Source organism: Callospermophilus lateralis, chromosome 2 (assembly GCF_048772815.1).
Source record: "Callospermophilus lateralis isolate mCalLat2 chromosome 2, mCalLat2.hap1, whole genome shotgun sequence".
NCBI lineage: Eukaryota > Metazoa > Chordata > Mammalia > Rodentia > Sciuridae > Callospermophilus > Callospermophilus lateralis.
This window is the reverse complement of record NC_135306.1, coordinates 171038925-171057153: the sequence shown is the minus strand read 5'-3', so window position 1 is coordinate 171057153 and position 18229 is coordinate 171038925. Positions and strand designations below refer to the sequence as shown.

The following is an 18229-nucleotide window of genomic DNA, read 5'->3' as shown; positions in this document are numbered from 1 at the left end:
TACACAATTTTTTTTAGTTTCCTAGTGCATATAAAAGTATCTTTATAGTGCACTATTGTCTATTAGTTGCACAATACCAGTATCTCCAAAAATAGCAATTTCTATACCTTAATGAAAAATATTTAATTGCTAAAATATGTGAATAATAATATTGCATTCAGTTGAGTCGTAATCTCTTTCCTGGTGGAGGTAAGGGCATGTTTTAATGAGAAAAATGAAGGAGATTACTTAAGATATTTTGAAACAATAATCCCTGGCCACTATGATTAATATCAAAAGTGGCTTCTGTCTGAAGTTGAACACACAGTTCTGGGCAAGCATATTTCCTTATAGATGTATATTTTTAATAAAGTTGTGGCGGCCTCTCTGCAAGTGTGTGATTTGGGTACTTTTTTTTACATTACTCTTCCGAATGACTTGTGTAATAGAGCAAGAATAGTAGTTGTCCCTTCTGAAGAAGGGGAATAATTTAATGTTGAATTAGTCTATATTGTAACTGTTTATATGGAACAAGAAACATAAAAAAAGAGTAACATTTCTCTCTGATAAAGATCCTATTTCATTCCCGTGTGTTCACTGTTTTTTTTTTTTTCCCAAACTTTTAATGGGACAAGTATTATTAAATTACAGTTTGCAGAGTGCTTTGCATATTTCCTTCAATTGATTTTCACTATAAAACCAGTATAATCATTATCATTGTTTCAAGAAGTTCTCTTTATTTAGTTATCTTATTTCAAAGTGACAGAGTTACGAGTTGATACCAGGGCATCTGATTCCGTGTCGCATGCTTTCATGCCCTTAGTGGTTGCCTCTTAAGTTTTTTTTGCTGATTTTTAATATTGGTATAAACAGGAAGAAAACTTTCAGTTTGTGAATTCATGTTTTCATACCAAAAATCCTAGGAATTACATTTTAATACTCCTTTCAATGAACCTTTAACTAGGAATAAAATGGAACTAAGCTTCTCCTCTGGTCAGAAAAAAAAAAAAAAAAAAAAAAAGCACATCACCTCAAGGCACAGACCTTGAGATTTTTAGAAACCAGGTGGTTGAATTAGTATGCAACAATGTATAAGGGCAACACAAAATTGAAATTTTCTTCTGAAGTCAAATAATAAGGATAATATCTAAAATTTGTTGAACATTTGACATGTGACAAGTACTGTTCAAAACTTTTCATATCTTAGCTCCTTTAATTCTTAGAGTAATCTGTGAAGTGGATACTGTCCTAATTTAAACACAAAGAAACTGTGGCACAGAACCTTTGGTTCTTTAGGAGACAAATTTTTAATGGGAAGCTTAAAAGATCTTAGTAGTACAAATGGAGAGAAATATTGATTCAAAAGGCTAAAAAGGGCTTTAAATTGGGGGAGAAAATTCTGAGACTTCTCAAATTCTATCTCTATATAAATAAACTGAAACATTAAAATTTTACATGAAATGACCAATATTCCTCATACTATTCACACTGATTTTATAAAACCAGACTTGAATATTATAAGAGCAATCTACAAAGATCATATAAAATCAAAGTCTTCTGGCTCTCAGTTAAGGGATTTGCTAGGATGGCATGATTCTGTTTTTATTACTGTATCCACAGTGTCAATGACTCATTTTTTAATTGAAAAATTGAGAGGCGTGGAGGATAACAGGTTTAAGTGAGCCAACCAGATTTTCCAACCTGCCCAATACTGCCAAATGCTTATACCCTACACATAGTACTATACATGTACATATATAAAAGCACACATAGTCACACATGCCATAGTTGGAGAGATATGCAAGCTCTTCTCTACCTACAATTCTGTTTCTTGATGAGGATGGAAAGAAGGTTGCTTCATCTTCAATGAGGAAGAGCTCCTGCCGATGTCTGCTGAATTGGGCAGTGAAATATTCAGGGCGAGGAAACTTCACTTCCTGTGGGAGCCTCACAGGCCCCAGCATATAACGCAAAGGGCTGTTCTCAGTTCGGGGAATATCACTCTCCTTAACAGGCATTTTGATTCCCAAAACTTCTGCATAAGTAACTAGTACCTCCCAAGGTGCATGAATCTTGACAAAATAAGTTCTTCCATCTTCTGAGTCCTGAATAAAATAAAGGCAAAATCAGAAAGCTTACTGATCATTTGTTATTGAGCTGATTAAAGAAACAAAACTTAAAAAAAAAAAAATCTAAGATGTCAAAGCATTTTAATTTGTTAAAAAACTATAGCAAAATTTTTAGAAAATTAAATTCTGAAAACAGATATAAAATACTTATACATTTATAAGTTTATGTTATATATATGTGTATACACATACACATGTGTGAGACAGAGACACACAGAGAAAATGTTTTTTAAAATATATTACATGGCCCATCAACATGCAACCCTAAATACACAGCCATACATAGTTATAAACAATTTCTGAAAAAAACTTTTTTTCCTTGGTTCTGGGTATTGAACCCAGTGGACGCTTTACCACTGAATCAAATCACCAGCCTTTTTTAAAAAAATATTTATTTTTTAGGTGTAGTTGGACACAATACCTTTATTTTATTTATTTATTTATTTTATGTGGTGCCGAAGTTCAAACCCAGGGCTCGCACAAGCTAGGAGAGCACTCTACTGCTGAGCCACAACTGCAGCCCCTCACCAGGCTTTTGTTGCTGTTTTTTTTTTCTTTTTTATTTAGGACAGAATCTCATTAGTTGCTTAAGGCCTAGCTAAATTGCTGAGGTTGGCTTTGAACTTGTGATTCTCCTGCTCAGTACTCCGTCACTGGGATTACAGGAATGTACCACAGTACCCAGCTGAAATGGCTAGCTCAGATTTCTGCTTAGTTTATATAAGGGATATATCCAAACTATAAGATGGTCTCACTCTTCTTATCCAGCTTTTGTATAAAGCCTACATGAAGATGAAGAGCTTTAGACAATAAAGGTCCATCATATAGCAGAATAAATTACAGATTGTGAGCTGTAATATACATTTTTAGCTAGTAAAAGTAGGAGAGAAATAAGAACTAAAGAATATTAAATTTAAAAAGCATTAGAAATACATAGACAGGGTGGGATCCTAAATGTGTCTTTAAAAACAATTTTAAAAGTGATTCTAGAAAAATGGTGAAAGACAGGGATTAAATATTAAAAACTTGGTATATTCATGAACAGTGCATCTTGACTTATGCTGTAATATATTCAGTTTAACTACTTAGTGTAGGAGATTATAGACAATCTTCAATTAAGGATGAACCTAAGACCATGTCTTCACTTCTTTTGTATCCTGGAAAGATATTTTATGTATGCTCATTTTTAAAGTGTTTTACTGGTCTGCCAACATTCTAGAGAGCATTCAAAATATATATAATTTTTTTTAAAAATTGAGAAAGTAACTCTTATTCCTAATGTAGGAAACATATGATTTTGTAAACCAGATGATTACCCATTCTCTGAATTCAACAAAAATAATAGCAGAGATAATACAACTGCTAGGTGAAAGATCCTAAAACATTATTTTAAACATTAAATCACATGACTATATGCTGAGTTCTGTATTTCTAATATAAATTAGAAGTTCAAAAGATTAACACTGTTATGACAGTACTTCTAATCCAATATTTTTACTTTATTTGAACAACCTTCCTTTACATTACTGACCTGTAAGACCATAGACACTACCATGCCCAGTGCAGACAGCTGATACATAGTGATCTAAACACAAAATATACTCACTTGAAGGCCGGAACAGGAGAAAACAAGAATTAAAACATAAAATTCTCATATAAATTATCAATTACATTTACCCTTTTGTCTTCAATTTCCAACTCAAGACCTGTTTTTCTGAGATTTTGTTCAAACTCTTTTCTTCTTTCCTACAGCAAAACAAATAAATGAATGTTTTTGTATTTTTTGCTCAGTGCTATGCATACTCAAAATTCAAAGGCTGTGCTCCAGACAATTCTGGCCCTCTCAGCTTTGTCTATAAATGTACTCTATGTAATACCCCCATCTTAATGTCATGTGTTGCTTTTTACCTATGTATAAACATAAAACATAAAATACAATACATGGAGGAATAATCTCTAAGAAATATGCAGGATCTCTATTTGAAGAGGCATATAAAACTACTGAATAACACAAAAGTTTAAAAAGCCTCACAAACAGAGAGACATATCATACTCCTAGTTAGAAAGACTCAACATTACAAAGATCAGTATTCTTGAAATAAATTATAAATTTAATAAATTTATAAGACAAATATCATCATGATTTTTAATCTTAAAGAATAGAATAGTTTCTTAGAAAAAAATGCAGCCAAATTTCACTATAGGACATTATTGTAAATAATAATTACTGTGTGGTTTAAAACCATGTATTGATGCTCCAAATTTTTTTGGCCTTAATTACGACTTAAGTGAGAAGAATTTCAAAGTGAAAAAAAATTGTTAAAAGTCTTACTAGGATATTCTAGGACATTCATTGTCAAATAGGCATGTCTAACTTGAAGTTTCTGTAAACTTTTCAAAGAATAACAAATAGCTTTAATATGTTGTTCTTCTCCACTTCCTGGGTGGTTGGACTAGGCCTGTGATAACACTGCAAATTCTCCTTCTTCGCTACATTTTCATCAGTGCTCTTTTGCAAAATAAGACATACACAAACTTCCAGAAAACCAAAGATCAGATGGGGGACTCAATTATTGCTTTCAGTATTGATAAAGTGAATAACTCTTCTTCTAACTGCAGAAACACTTTGTAAATCACATGGTTATCCATTCTCTGAGTTCAATAAAGCTGATAATAGAGTGCATTAAATTGTTATCTGACAAATCATAAAACATTGTTTTAAACATCAAATCACTTTTGCATAAGTTCAAAAAAAAATTGACACTGTTATACTAATACTTTTAATACAATCTATTTACTTATCTAACCAACCTTCCTTTATTGTAAAATATATAAAAATGAAGAATATAATCCAAGCTGAACCACCTCATCCTAAGATTAATTTTATATTCATGAATATGCATGAATATAAAAAACTAATTAATCAATGTATATATAATATGCTTACTTTTTAAATAATTACTTGTTAAATTTTGAAATATACTCATGGTTTTCAATTAAGCACTAATACAATTATAAAATAATTCAATACAAAAAGTTTAAGACTCAGAATATTATAAAGACAATAAAAACATTTCAATCAATATAAATATGGTTTTTGTAGCAAAATAATGATTAACTGAATAATAAAAATACTCTCAAGAATAAAACATGCTAATACCACCCTGCTGATCCATGCGGGAGCTGAGGCCAAAATTAGGCCCAGGACTGCCCTGCAGACAGCAGACCGATGCAGAAACCTAGGCCTAGCCCGCCTACATCTTGGGACACTGGAGCCATCGCCACAGCCCACCCCACACAGTAGCCTCCACCTTGGGACAATAGATAGGGCCTAGAGGCAGCTGGATCTCTGAACAGGAAAGACACCTTTTCAGCCCCATCTCTAAAAGTGGTTGCAGCCATCTTGGGACACAGCCACTACTATCTTGAGTTACCTCTACTATTGCCACCATCATCTTTAGTTGCAGTAGCATTTATCTTGGGACATCAGCCAGGGACTAGAAGCCCAATACCAAGGTGAAGTACAGGTAATCTGCAGGGAAACTACAAGATCATAGGGTAGAAACTGTAATACATCAGATCTGCACTGCAAGAAGGAAGACACAAAGAAAACATGAAAAACAAGGGAGGAAAGTGCCCCAAACAAACCAAGATACTACAATAATAGAATTCATGGACAGAGCAATTGATGAAGTGTTAGAGAAGGAGTTCAGAATGTACATAATTAAGATGATGTATGAATTAAAGAATTACCTAAGTGAGCAAATACAGGCAAGAATCCATCATTCCAACAAAGAGATAAGGAACAAATACAGGTAGCAAAAGAGACAGGAATTCTGAAAACAAACAAATAAAAAAATAATCAGAAGTCCTTGAAATGAAGGATACAATAAATCAAATAAAAAACTCAATAGAAAGCATCACCAACAGACTAGATTACTTGGAAAACAGAACATCAGAAAATGAAGACAAAATATACAATCCAGAAAATAAAGTTAATCACACAGTGAAGATGGTAAGGAACCATGAACAGAACACCCAAGAATTATAGAACAGCATAAAAAAATGAGATATATTGGGATACAGGAAGGCACAGAGATTCAAACCAAAGGAATGCACAATTTATTCAATGAAATAATATCAGAAAAATTCTCAAATATGAAGAATGAATAGGAAAATCAAATACAAGTGGCTTAAAGGACAGCAAATGTACAAAATTATAACAGATCCACACCAAGCACATTACAATGAAAATGCCTAGCATACAGAATAAGGATAGAATTTTAAAGGCTGCAAGAGAGAGGAATCAGATCAAATATAGGGGGAGACCAGTACATATCAGCAGATTTTTCTACCCAGACCCTCAAAGCCAGGAGATCATGGAACAACATATACCAAACTCTGAAAGAAAATGGATGCCAAACAAGAATCTTATATCCGGCACATTTAAGCTTCAGATTTGATGATGAAATAAAACCTTTCATAATAAACAAAAGGTAAAAGAATTTGCAACTAGAAATCCTGCACTACAGAGTATTCTCAGCAAAATATTTGAGGAAGAAATAAAGACAACAATGAAAATCAGCAAAGGAAGGAAATACACTAAAGGAAAGGCTAATCAAAGGAGAAACCAAGTCAAGTTAAAAACCAAAAATAAACCAAAATGACCAGGAATACAAATCATATTTGAATAATAACCCTGAATATGAATGGCCTAAATTTATGTCAATTAAAAGACATAAATTGACAGATTGGATTTTTAAAAAATGACAACAATATGCTGCCATCAAAACACTCTTCTCACATTCCTTGGACAGCTGGGGATGGAACCACCATTTGACTCAGCTATTTCCCTTCTTGGACTATACCTAAAAGACCTAAAAAGAGCATACTACAGGGACACAGCTACATCAATGTTTATAGCAGCATAATTCACAATAGCTAGATGTGGAACCAACCAAGATGCCCTTCAACAGATGAATGGATAAAAAAAAAAAAATGTGGCATTTATACACAATGGAATATCATTCAGCACTAAAAAATAACAAAATCATGGCATTTGCAGGGAAATAGATGGCACTAAGCAGATTATGCTAAGCAAAGTTAGCCAATCACTAAAAAACAAATGCTGAATGTCTTCTCTGATATAAGGGAGGTGACTCAAAACCGAGTAGGAAGGAAGAGCATGAGAAGAAGATAACCACGAAACAAGGAAAAGAGGTGGGAGGGAAAGGGAGGAAGAAGGGGAATTGCATGGAAGATGGAAGGAGACCCTCATGGGTTCACAAAATACATATGGTGTGAGGGGGAAGGGAAGGAAAAAAAGAGAGAGAGAGATAAGTGTCACAGTAGAATGGGTAGAGAATAGTGATGGGAGGGGAAGGGAGGGGAGGGGAGGGGGATAAGGAGGGCAACAGAATACAACTGACACTAGGATTGCCGTATGCATACACATGGATGTATGACCAATGTGATCCTGCAATTTGTACATGTGGAAAAATGAGAATTCATACCCTATTTGAATCAAATGTATGTTATGTCAAGATCATTGTATTGTCTTGAACAACTAATAAAAAAAATGAGTAATGGACATAGGTAAAGCATCTTAAAAAAAAAGACTCTTCTCACAGGAAAAGACATCCATAGACTGAAGGTGAAAGGGTGGAAAGAAACGTACCATTCACATGGACCACATAAACAAGCAGGGGTTTCCATTCTCATATCAGATAAAGTGGGCTTCAAACCAAAACTAGTGAAAAGGGATAAAGAAGGACAGTTTAAGGTGTAGGCTCTCTCTTCACCTCACAGATTGTTTCTTTTGCTGAGAAGAAACTTTTTAGTTCGAGTCCATTCCATTTATTGATTCTTGATTTTAATTCTTGCGCCAAAGGAGTCTTATTAAGGAAGTTGGGGCCTAATCCCACATGATGGAGATTAGGGCCTACTTTTTCTTCTATTAGATGCAGGGTCTTTGGTTGTATTCTTAAGTCTTTGATCCATTTTGAGTTGAGTTGTGTGCATGGTGAGAGATAGGGGTTTATTCTCATTTTGTTGCATATGGATTTTCAGTTTTCCCAACTCCATTTGTTGAAGAGGCTATCTTTTCTCCAATACATGTTCTTGGAACTTTTGTCTAATATAATTTTAGTTTTGTGGGTTAGTCTCTGCATCCCCTATTCTATACCATTGGTCTACCAGTCTGTTTTGGTGCCAATACCATGCTGTTTTTGTTTCTATTGCTCTGTAGTATAGTTTAAGGTCTGGTATAGTGATGTCACCTGCTTCTCTCTTCCTGCTAAGGATTGCTTTAATTATTCTGGGTCTCTTATTTTTTCCAGATGAATTTTTCATGATTGTCTTTTCTATTTCTATGAGAAATGTCATTGGACTTTTGATCAAAATTGCATTAAATCTGTATAGTGCATTTGGAAGTGTGGTCATTTTTTATAATATTAATTATGCCTATCCAAGAGCAAAGTAGATCTTTCCATCTTCTAAGGTCTTCTTTGATTTCTTTCTTTAGGGTTCTATAATTTTCATTTTATAGATCTTTCACCTCTTTTGTTGACTCCCAAGTATTTTTTTGAGGCTATTGAAAATGGGGTGGTTTTCCTCATTTCCCTTTCTGTGGATTTGTCACTGATATACAGAAATGCCTTTGATTTAGGAGTATTGATTTTATATCCTACTACTTTGCTGAATTCATTTACTAGCTCTAGAAGTTTTCTGGTGGAACTTTTAGGGTCTTCTAGGTATAGAATTATATCATCAGCAAATAGTGCCAATTTGAGTTCTTCCTTTCCTACGTGTACCTCTTTAATTTCTTTCATCTAATTGCTCTGGCCAGTGTTTCAAGAACTGTTAAATAGAGGTGGTGAAAGAGGGCATCCCTGTCTTGCTCCATATTTTAGAGGGAATGCCTTAAATTTTTCTCCATTTAGAATGATGTTGGCCTGGGGCTTAGCACAGATAGCCTTTATGATGTTAAGCAGTGTTCCTATTATCCTTAGTTTTCTAGTGTTTTTTTCCATTATGGTCAGATGGAATGTAGGGTAATATTTCTGGTTTTTTGTTTTGTTTTGTTTTGTTTTGTTTTTTTGTATTTGCTAAGACTTGTTTTGTGGCATAACACACAGTATGTTTTGGAGAAGGATTTATATGCTGCTGAAAAGAAAGTGTATTTGCTTGTTGATGGCTGGAATATTCTATACATGTCTGTTAAGGACAAATTATTGATTGTATTACTAAGTTCTATAGTTTCTTTGTTTAGTTTTTGTTTGAAAGATTTATCCAGTGGTGATAGAGGTGTATTAGTCACTCAGTATTATTGGTATGTGATCTATTTGGTTCTTGTAGTTGAGAAGGGTTTGTTCAATGTACATAGATGCCCCCCATTGTTTGGGGCATAGATATTTATGATTATTATGGCTTGCTTATGCATGAATCCCTTGATCAGTATGAAATGTCCTTTTTTTAATTAATTTTTTATTTATATATGGCAGAAGAATGCATTACAATTCTTATTACACATATAGAGCACAATTTTTCATATTTCTGGTTGTATACACAGTATATTCACACCAATTCGTGTCTTCATACCTGTACTTTGGCTAATATTGATCATCACATTCCACCATCACTAATAAGCTCATGCCCTTTCCCTTCCCCTCCAACCCCTCATGCAACACGATCAAGTGGGATTCATCCCAGGGATGCAAGATTGGTTCAACATACAGAAATGAATAAATGTAATTTATCACATCAGTAGACTTAAAGATAAGAATTATATGATCATCTCAATAGATGCAGAAAAGCATTTGACAAAATATAATTAAAATCAGGGCAGAAATAAATGAAACTGAAACAAAGGAAACAATTCAAAAAATCAACAAAACAAAAAGCCGGTTCTTTAAAAAAATAAATAAAATTGACAAAACCTTAGCTACACTAACAAAAAGAAGAGAGAAAACTCAAATTAACTAAACTTGTGATGAAAAAGAAAATATCATGACAGACACTATTGAAATAGAGAAGACAACTAGAAACTATTTTGAAAATTTATACTCCAGTAAAATAGAAAACCTCAAAAACACCAGAAAATTTCTAGAGGCATAGGATCAACTCAAACTAAGTTAGGAGGACATACACAATTTAAAGAGATGAATTTCAAGTAAGGAAATAGAAGACTCCATCTAAAGCCTACCAACCAAGAAAAGTTCAGGACCAGACAGCTGAGTTCTACAAAAACCTACAAAGAAGAATTAAGACCAATACTCCTCAACTTATTCCAATATATAGAAAAGGAGGTAACCCTTTCAAACTCATTCTAGGAAGGTAGTATCATCCTGATACAAAACCAAGCAAAGAAACATCAAGGAAAGAAAATTTTAGACCAATATCCCTGATAAACATTGATGCAAAAATTTTCAATAAAATTCTGGTAAATCACATACAAAAACATATTAAAAAAATAGTGCACCCTGATCAAGTTGGGTTCATTCAAAGGATGCAAGGTTGTTTCAACATATGGAAATCAGAATAATTCTTAGATGGCGGCGGGAAGGGAGTAAGCAGCCCCGTGACCTGCACCGCTGCGCCAGCAGGGTGTAAGTTCAGAATGGCTGGATGCTGTTCTTTAAGGAATATTCAGGGAGTTTGAGCATCTGAGGGGCACGGATGTAGCTCAAACTTGAGAAAACCCGAGCCGCCTCCTGCGCTGAGCTCTCCGTGTGTGTGAATATCAGAGCCAAGGGAAACTGAAAAGGCACCTGACTTCCAACTCCCCGTCCCTTGGGGGGCGTGGCTATCAGAGGGAATCAGACTGGATAGGCTGCCGTATTTCAACACCCGTGCTCCACAGCCATGATGACTGAGTGAATAACAAAGAGAGCACCCAGTCATTCAAGAGAGCAGGGCATCCAGGGTCCTGCATGCCCAGTGTGAAGCTAGAACTGTATAGAAGAGCCTCAGTAAGTGGGGCCTGGCGGGCAGGAGAAGTGAGGGGGCAAGAGACCAGGAGCAACCATAAGTGACCAGCTGGGGAGGGAGAGCCGCCTCACAGGGACTGTTTCCTACATCCTGAGGCCAGAGGCTTAGCCCAGAAAGCACAGCTCCACCTACTGGAAGAGAAGAAAATAGAACTCTACGAGTGCTTTTTTGTTGTTTCTTTCTTTTATACACACACACACACAGACACACATATATTTATTTTTTTATTATTTTCTTTTCTCTCTTTCTTTTTCTTTCTTTTTCCCCTTTCTTTTCCTAATCCTTTCCTCCCAAGCATTACTACTTCTACTACGTGTAACTTACTAAATGCAAATAACTGAATGTTTCGAGGCTCTCTATAGTGCTCCTAAGTACTTAGATACACCCAAATACTCCTATTTATTCTCCTGTTAATAGCCCCCTTCATTAGAGCTATCCTCCAAAATAGCTAAGATATACTAACCCCCATATCATCACATCTTTCTACCTAAACATAAAGTCCTAAGACTAAACCTCAGTTCTCTAGATGCCATCAGAATCTGTATGCCTTTTATGAAACTAATGAATTTACTTTAAATTACAATTAAACCCAACATCTCTAGACATTGTCTCCCATCACAAAGGAGAGATCTCGGAGCTATACAAAAGCAAAACAAATTTATAGAAGAAAATAATAACACAGCAGTCACACAGAGCTGGAAAGAAACATGAGCATTAAGAAAAAAAAAAGGAAGAAAAGGAACACAAACAATGCAGGACAGCTCAACATTACAGGAGATGTAGACACAGCTGAGAGACGGTCAGATAAAGATTTCAAGACATATGAAATCTTCAGTTGGTATGGAGTCTTAAAGTAGATCTTAAGACAGCAAATGCAAACAATGAAAGATCACTTCAACAAAGAATTACATAAACAAATCCAAGAAGCAAAAGAACAACACTATAGGGAGATAGAGGTTATACAAAAAAATCAAACAGAAATCCTGGAAATGAAGGACATTACAAACCAAATCAAAAACTCAAATGAGAGTATCATCAGTAGAGTAGACCAAGTAGAAGTCAGGACATCAGACAACGAAGACAAAATATATCATCTCGAAAAGTGTCTAGTCAACTCAGAAAGGCTGGTAAGAAACCATGAGCAAAACATCCAAGAGATATGGGATATCATAAAAAAACCAAACTTAAGAGTCACTGGGATTGAGGAAGGTATAGAGGTCCAAACCAAAGGAATGAGCAATCTGTTAAATGAAATAATTTTAGAAAACTTTCCAGACATGAAGAATGAAACAGAAATCCAAATCCTAGAGGCCTACAGGACGCCGAATATCCAAAACCACAGGAGACCCACACCAAGACACATTATAATGAAAATATCCAACATACAGAACAAGGAGAGAATATTAAAAGCCACAAGAGAAAGGAGGCTGATTACATTCAGGGGTAAACCAATTAGGTTAACGGCTGATTTTTCATCAAAGATGCTGAAAGCAAGAAGATACTGGAACAATGTATTTCAAACGCTGAAAGTTAATGGGTGCCAACCAAGAATATTATATCCAGCAAAATTAAGCTTCAGGTTTGACAACGAAATAAAAACCTTCCACAATAAACAAAAGTTAAAAGAATTCGTAGCCAGAAAACCAGCACTGCAAAACATTTTGGGCAAAACACTACACGAAGAGGAAATGAAAAATAACAATGAAAATCAACAGTGGGAAGTAGCTCAGTGAAGGAAAAAACTAATCAAAGAGGAAAAACAAATCAAGTTAAATAACAAAAATAAACAAACATGACTGGAAGTAGAAACCATATATCAATAGTAATCCTAAATGTTAATGGCTTAAACTCACCAATTAAGCGACATAGGCTGTTAACCTAGATTAAAAAAACAGACCTAACAATATGCTGCCTATAGGAGACTCATCTGATAGGAAAAGACATATACAGGCTGAAGGTGAAAGGTTGGAAAAAGCATACCACTCACATGGACCTCAGAAGCAAGCAGGGGTGGCCATACTCATATCAAATAAAATTGACTTCAAGCCAAAGTTAATCAAAAGGGATAAAGAAGGACACTATATACTGTTAATGGGAACCATTCACCAACAAGACATAACAATCATCGATATATATGCCCCAAACAATGGTGTTGCCATGTTCATAAAACAAACTCTTCTCAAGTTCAAGAGACAAATAGACCACAACACAATAATTATGGGTGACTTTAACACACTTCTCTCACGACTGGACAGATCTTCTAAGCAAAAGCTGAATAAAGAAACTATAGAACTCAATAACACAATTAATAACCCAGACTTATCTGACATACATAGAATATATAAACCATCATCAAGTGGATATACTTTTATCTCAGCAGCACATGGAGCCTTCTCAAAAATAGACCATATATTATGGAATAGGGCAACTCTTAGCAAATATAAAGGAACAGACATAATACCATGCATTTTATCTGATCATAATGGAATGAAACTGGAAATCAAAGATAAAAGAAGGAAGAAAACCTCCTACACCACTTGGAGAATGAACAATATGCTACTGAATGAACAATGGGTTGCAGAAGACATCAAGGAGGAAATTTAAAAAATTTTAGAGGTAAATGAAAACACAGACACAACATATTGAAATCTATGGGACACAATGAAAGCAGTACAAAGAGGAGAATTCATTGCTTGGAGTTCATTCCTCAAAAAAAGAAAAAAAAAACAAGAAATAAAGGATCTCACACTTCACCTCAAAGGCCTAGGAAAAAGAAGAGCAAAACAACAGCAAATGCAGTAGAAGGCAAGAAATAATCAAAATCAGAGCTGAAATCAATGAAATTGAAATAAAGAAACAATTTAAAAAATTGACAAAACTAAAAGTTGGTTTTTTGAAAAAATAAACAACATCGACAAACCCTTAGCCATGCTAATGAAGAGAAGAAAAGAGAGAACTCAAATTACTAGCATAGGGGATGAAAAAGGCAACATCACAATAGACACTACAGAAATATAGAAGGTAATTAGAAATTATTTTGAAACCTTATACTCCAATAAAATTGAAGATAATGAAGGCACTGATAAATTTCTTAAAGTCATATGATCTGCCCAGATTGAATCAGGAGGATATACACAACTTAAACAGACCAATATCAAGTGAGGAAATAGAAGAAGTCGTCAAAAGACTGCCAACCAAGAAAAGCCCAGGACCGGATGGATATACAGCAGAGTTTTACAAAACCTTTAAAGAAGAACTAATACCAATACTCTTCAAGCTATTTCAGGAAACAGAAAAAGAGGGAGTACTTCCAAATTCATTCTATGAGGTCCACATCACCCTGATTCCAAAACCAGACAAAGACACTTCAAAGAAAGAAAACTACAGACCAATATCTCTAATGAATTTAGATGCAAAAATCCTCAATAAAATTATGAGAAATCGGATACAAAAACATATCAAAAAGATCGTGCATCATGATCAAGTAGGATTCATCCCTGGGATGCAAGGCTGATTCAATATACGGAAATCAATAAATGTAATTCACCACATCAATAGACTTAAAGATAAGAACCATATGTGCATCTTGATAGACGCAGAAAAAGCATTCAACAAAATACAGCATTCCTCCATGTTCAAAACACTAGAAAAACTAGGGATAACAGGAACTTACCTCAACATTGTAAAAGCAATTTATGCTAAGTCTTAGGCTAGTATCATTCTAAACAGAGAAAAATTGAAGGCATTCCCTCTAAAATCTGGAACTAGACAGGGATGCCCTCTCTCACCACTTCTATTCAACATAGTTCTCAAAACACTGGCCAGAGCACTTAGACAGATTAAAGAAATTAAAGGCATACATATAGGAAAAGAAGAACTTAAATTAGCACTATTTGCGGCTGACATGATCCTATATCTAGCAGACCCGAAAGGTTCTACCAAGAAACTTCTAGAACTAGTAAATGAATTCAGCAAAATGGCGGGATATAAAATTAACATGCACAAATCAAAGGCATTCCTGTATATCAGTGACAAATCCTCTGAAATGGAAATGAGGACAACTACCCCATTCACAATATCCTCAAAAAAATAAAAATAAAAATAAAAATAAATACTTGGGAATCAACCTAACAAAATAGGTGAAAGATCTATACAATGAAAACTACAGAACCCTAAAGAGAGAAATAGAAGAAGACCTTAGAAGATGGAAAGACATACCTTGCTCATGGAAAGGCAGAATTAATATCATTAAAATGGCCATATTACCAAAAGCACTTTACAGGTTCAATGCAATTCCAATCAAAATCCCAATGGCATTCCTTGCAGAAATAGAAAAAGCAATCATGAAATTCATCTGGAAAAATAAAAGACCCATAATAGCTAAAGCAATTCTAAGCAGGAAGAGTGAAACAGGTGGTATAATGATACCCGATTTTAAACTATACTACAGAGAAATAGTAACAAAAACAGCATGATACTGGCACCAAAACAAGCTGGTAGACCAATGGTACTGAATACAGGACACAGAGACCAATCCACAAAATTACAACTACCTTATATTAGACAAAGGTGCTAAAAGCATGCAATGGAGAAAGGATAGCATCTTCAACAAATGGTGCTGGGAGAACTGGAAATCCATATGCAACAAAATGAAACTGAATCCCTTTTTCTAACCATGCACAAAAGTTAACTCAAGATGGATCAAGGAGCTAGGAATCAAACCAGAGACTCTGCGTCTAATAGAAAGAAGAGAAAGTTGGCCCTAATCTCCATCATGTGGGGTTGGGGCCCCAAATTCCTTAATAAGACACCTATAGCACAAGAGTTAAAATCAAGAATCAACAAATGGGACGTATTCAAACTAAAAAGTTTTTTTCTCAGCAAGAGAAACAATATGTGAGGTAAACATGGAGCCTACATCCTGGGAACAAGTTTTTACACCTCACACTTCAGATAGAGCTCTAATCTCTAGAGTATACAAAGAACTCAAAAAGTTAAACAACAAAAAAATAAATAACCCAATCAATAATGGGCCAAGGACCTGAACAGACACTTCTCAGAGGAGGATATACAATCAATCAACAAATACAGGAAAAAATGCTCACCATCTCTAGCAATCAGAGAAATGCAAATTAAAACTACTCTAAGATACCATCTCACTCCAGTAAGAATGGCAGCCTTTACTTAGTCAAACAATAACAAGTGCTGGCAAGGATGTGGGGGGAAAAAGGTACACTCCTACATTGCTGGTGGGAATGCAAATTGGTGCAGCCAATTTGGAAAGCAGTATGGAGATTCTTTGGAAAGCTGAGAATGGAACCACCATCTGACCCAGCTATCCCCCTTCTTGGACTGTATCCAAAAGACCTAAAAAGAGCATACTACAGGTACACAGCTACATCAATGTTTATAGCAGCACAATTCACAATCGCTAGACTGTGGAACCAACCTAGATGCCCTTCAATAGATGAATGGATAAAAAAAAAAAGTGGCATTTGTACACAATGGAATATTACACAGCACTAAAAAATAACAAGATCATGGCATTTGCAGGGAAATGGATGGCATTAGAGCAGATAATGCTAAGTGAAGTTAGCCAATCCCTAAAAAACAAATGCTGAATGTCTTCTCTGATATAAGGGGGTGACTCAAAATAGGGTAGGGAGGAAGAGCGTGAGAAGAGATTACTACTAAATAGGGAAGAGAGGTGGGAGGCAATGGGAGGGAGAAGGTGAATTGCACGGAAGATGGAAGGAGACCCTCATTGTTATACAAAATACATATATGATGATGTGAGGGGGAAAGGAAAAAAAGAGAGAAAAAAATGTGTCACATTAGATTGGGTAGAGAGATTTGATGGGAGGGGAGGGGAGGGGGAGGGAGGATAGGAAGAGCAGCAGAATAAAATAGACACTAGTACTGCTGTATGTATATACATGGCTGTATAACCAATGTGATTCTGCAACCTGTACACTTGGAAAAATGAGAAATTATACCCCATTTGATTCAAATGTATGATATGTCAAGATCATTGTATTGTCATGAGCAACTAATAAAAATATGGAAATCAATAAATATAATTCATCACATCAACAGACTTAAAGATAAAAATCAAATGATTATATCGATTCAGAGAAAGCATTTGACAAAATATAGCACCCTTTCATGTTCAAAATCCTAGAAAAACTAGGAATAGTAGGAACATATCTCAACATTGTAAAAGCTATCTATGCTAAACCCAAGGCCAATATCATTCTAAATGGAGAAAATAAGAAGCATTCCCTCTAAAAACAGGAACAATACAGGTATGCTTTCTTTTACCACTTCTATTCAACATAGTCCTTGAAACTCTAGGCAGAGCAATTAGACAGACAAAAGAAATTAAAAGGAATGAATAGGAAAAGAAGAACTCAAACTATCATTATTTGCTGACCACATGATGCTATATTTTGGGGAATCCAAAACTTTCCACCAGAACTCCTAGAATTAGTAAATGAATTCAGCAAAGTACCAGAATACAAAATTAATATCTATAAATCAATGCATTTCTATATATCAGTGATGAATCCTCTGAAAGAGAAATTAGGAAAACCACCTCATTCACATTAGCCTCAAAAAAATACTCTGGAATCAACAAAAGAGGTGAAAGACCTCTATGATGAAAATTATGTAACACTAAGAAATAAATTGAAGAAAACCTTAGAAGATGGAAAGATCTCTCATGTTCTTGAATAGGCAAAATTAATATTGTCAAAATGGCCATACTACCCAAAACACTATATAGATTCAATGTAATTCCAACTAAAATCCCAATATCATTTCTTATAGAAATAGAAAAGGCAACCATAAAATTCATTTGAAAAAATAAGAGATCCAGAATAACCAAAGCAATCCTTAGCAAGAAGAATGAAGCAGGAGGCATTACAATACCATCCCTTAAACTATACTTCAAAGCTATAGTAACAAAAATGACCTGGTGTTGGCACCAAAGTAGACATGTAGATCAATGGTACAGAAGAGAAGACACAGAGACAAAGCCACATATAGTTATCTCATATAGACAAAGGTGCCAAAAACACATTGGAGAAAAGATAGGCTCTTCAACAAATGGTGCTGGGAAAACTGGAAATCCA

The 18229-nt window shown here is 34.9% G+C and overlaps 1 protein-coding gene across 2 annotated transcripts in view; it reads right to left on the bottom strand.

The window, feature by feature from the left end:
• Nucleotides 1-18229, bottom strand: part of Ano5 (anoctamin 5) — a 111423-nt gene that overhangs the window by 66309 nt on the left and 26885 nt on the right. For both annotated transcript variants that reach the window (XM_076846988.2, XM_076846989.2), the window contains 2 exons: nucleotides 3786-3854; nucleotides 1800-2084 (listed from right to left, as the gene is read on the bottom strand). In XM_076846988.2, coding sequence (XP_076703103.1) covers nucleotides 1800-2084; nucleotides 3786-3854 — 354 coding nt within the window. The remainder of the gene's footprint in view (nucleotides 1-1799; nucleotides 2085-3785; nucleotides 3855-18229) is intronic.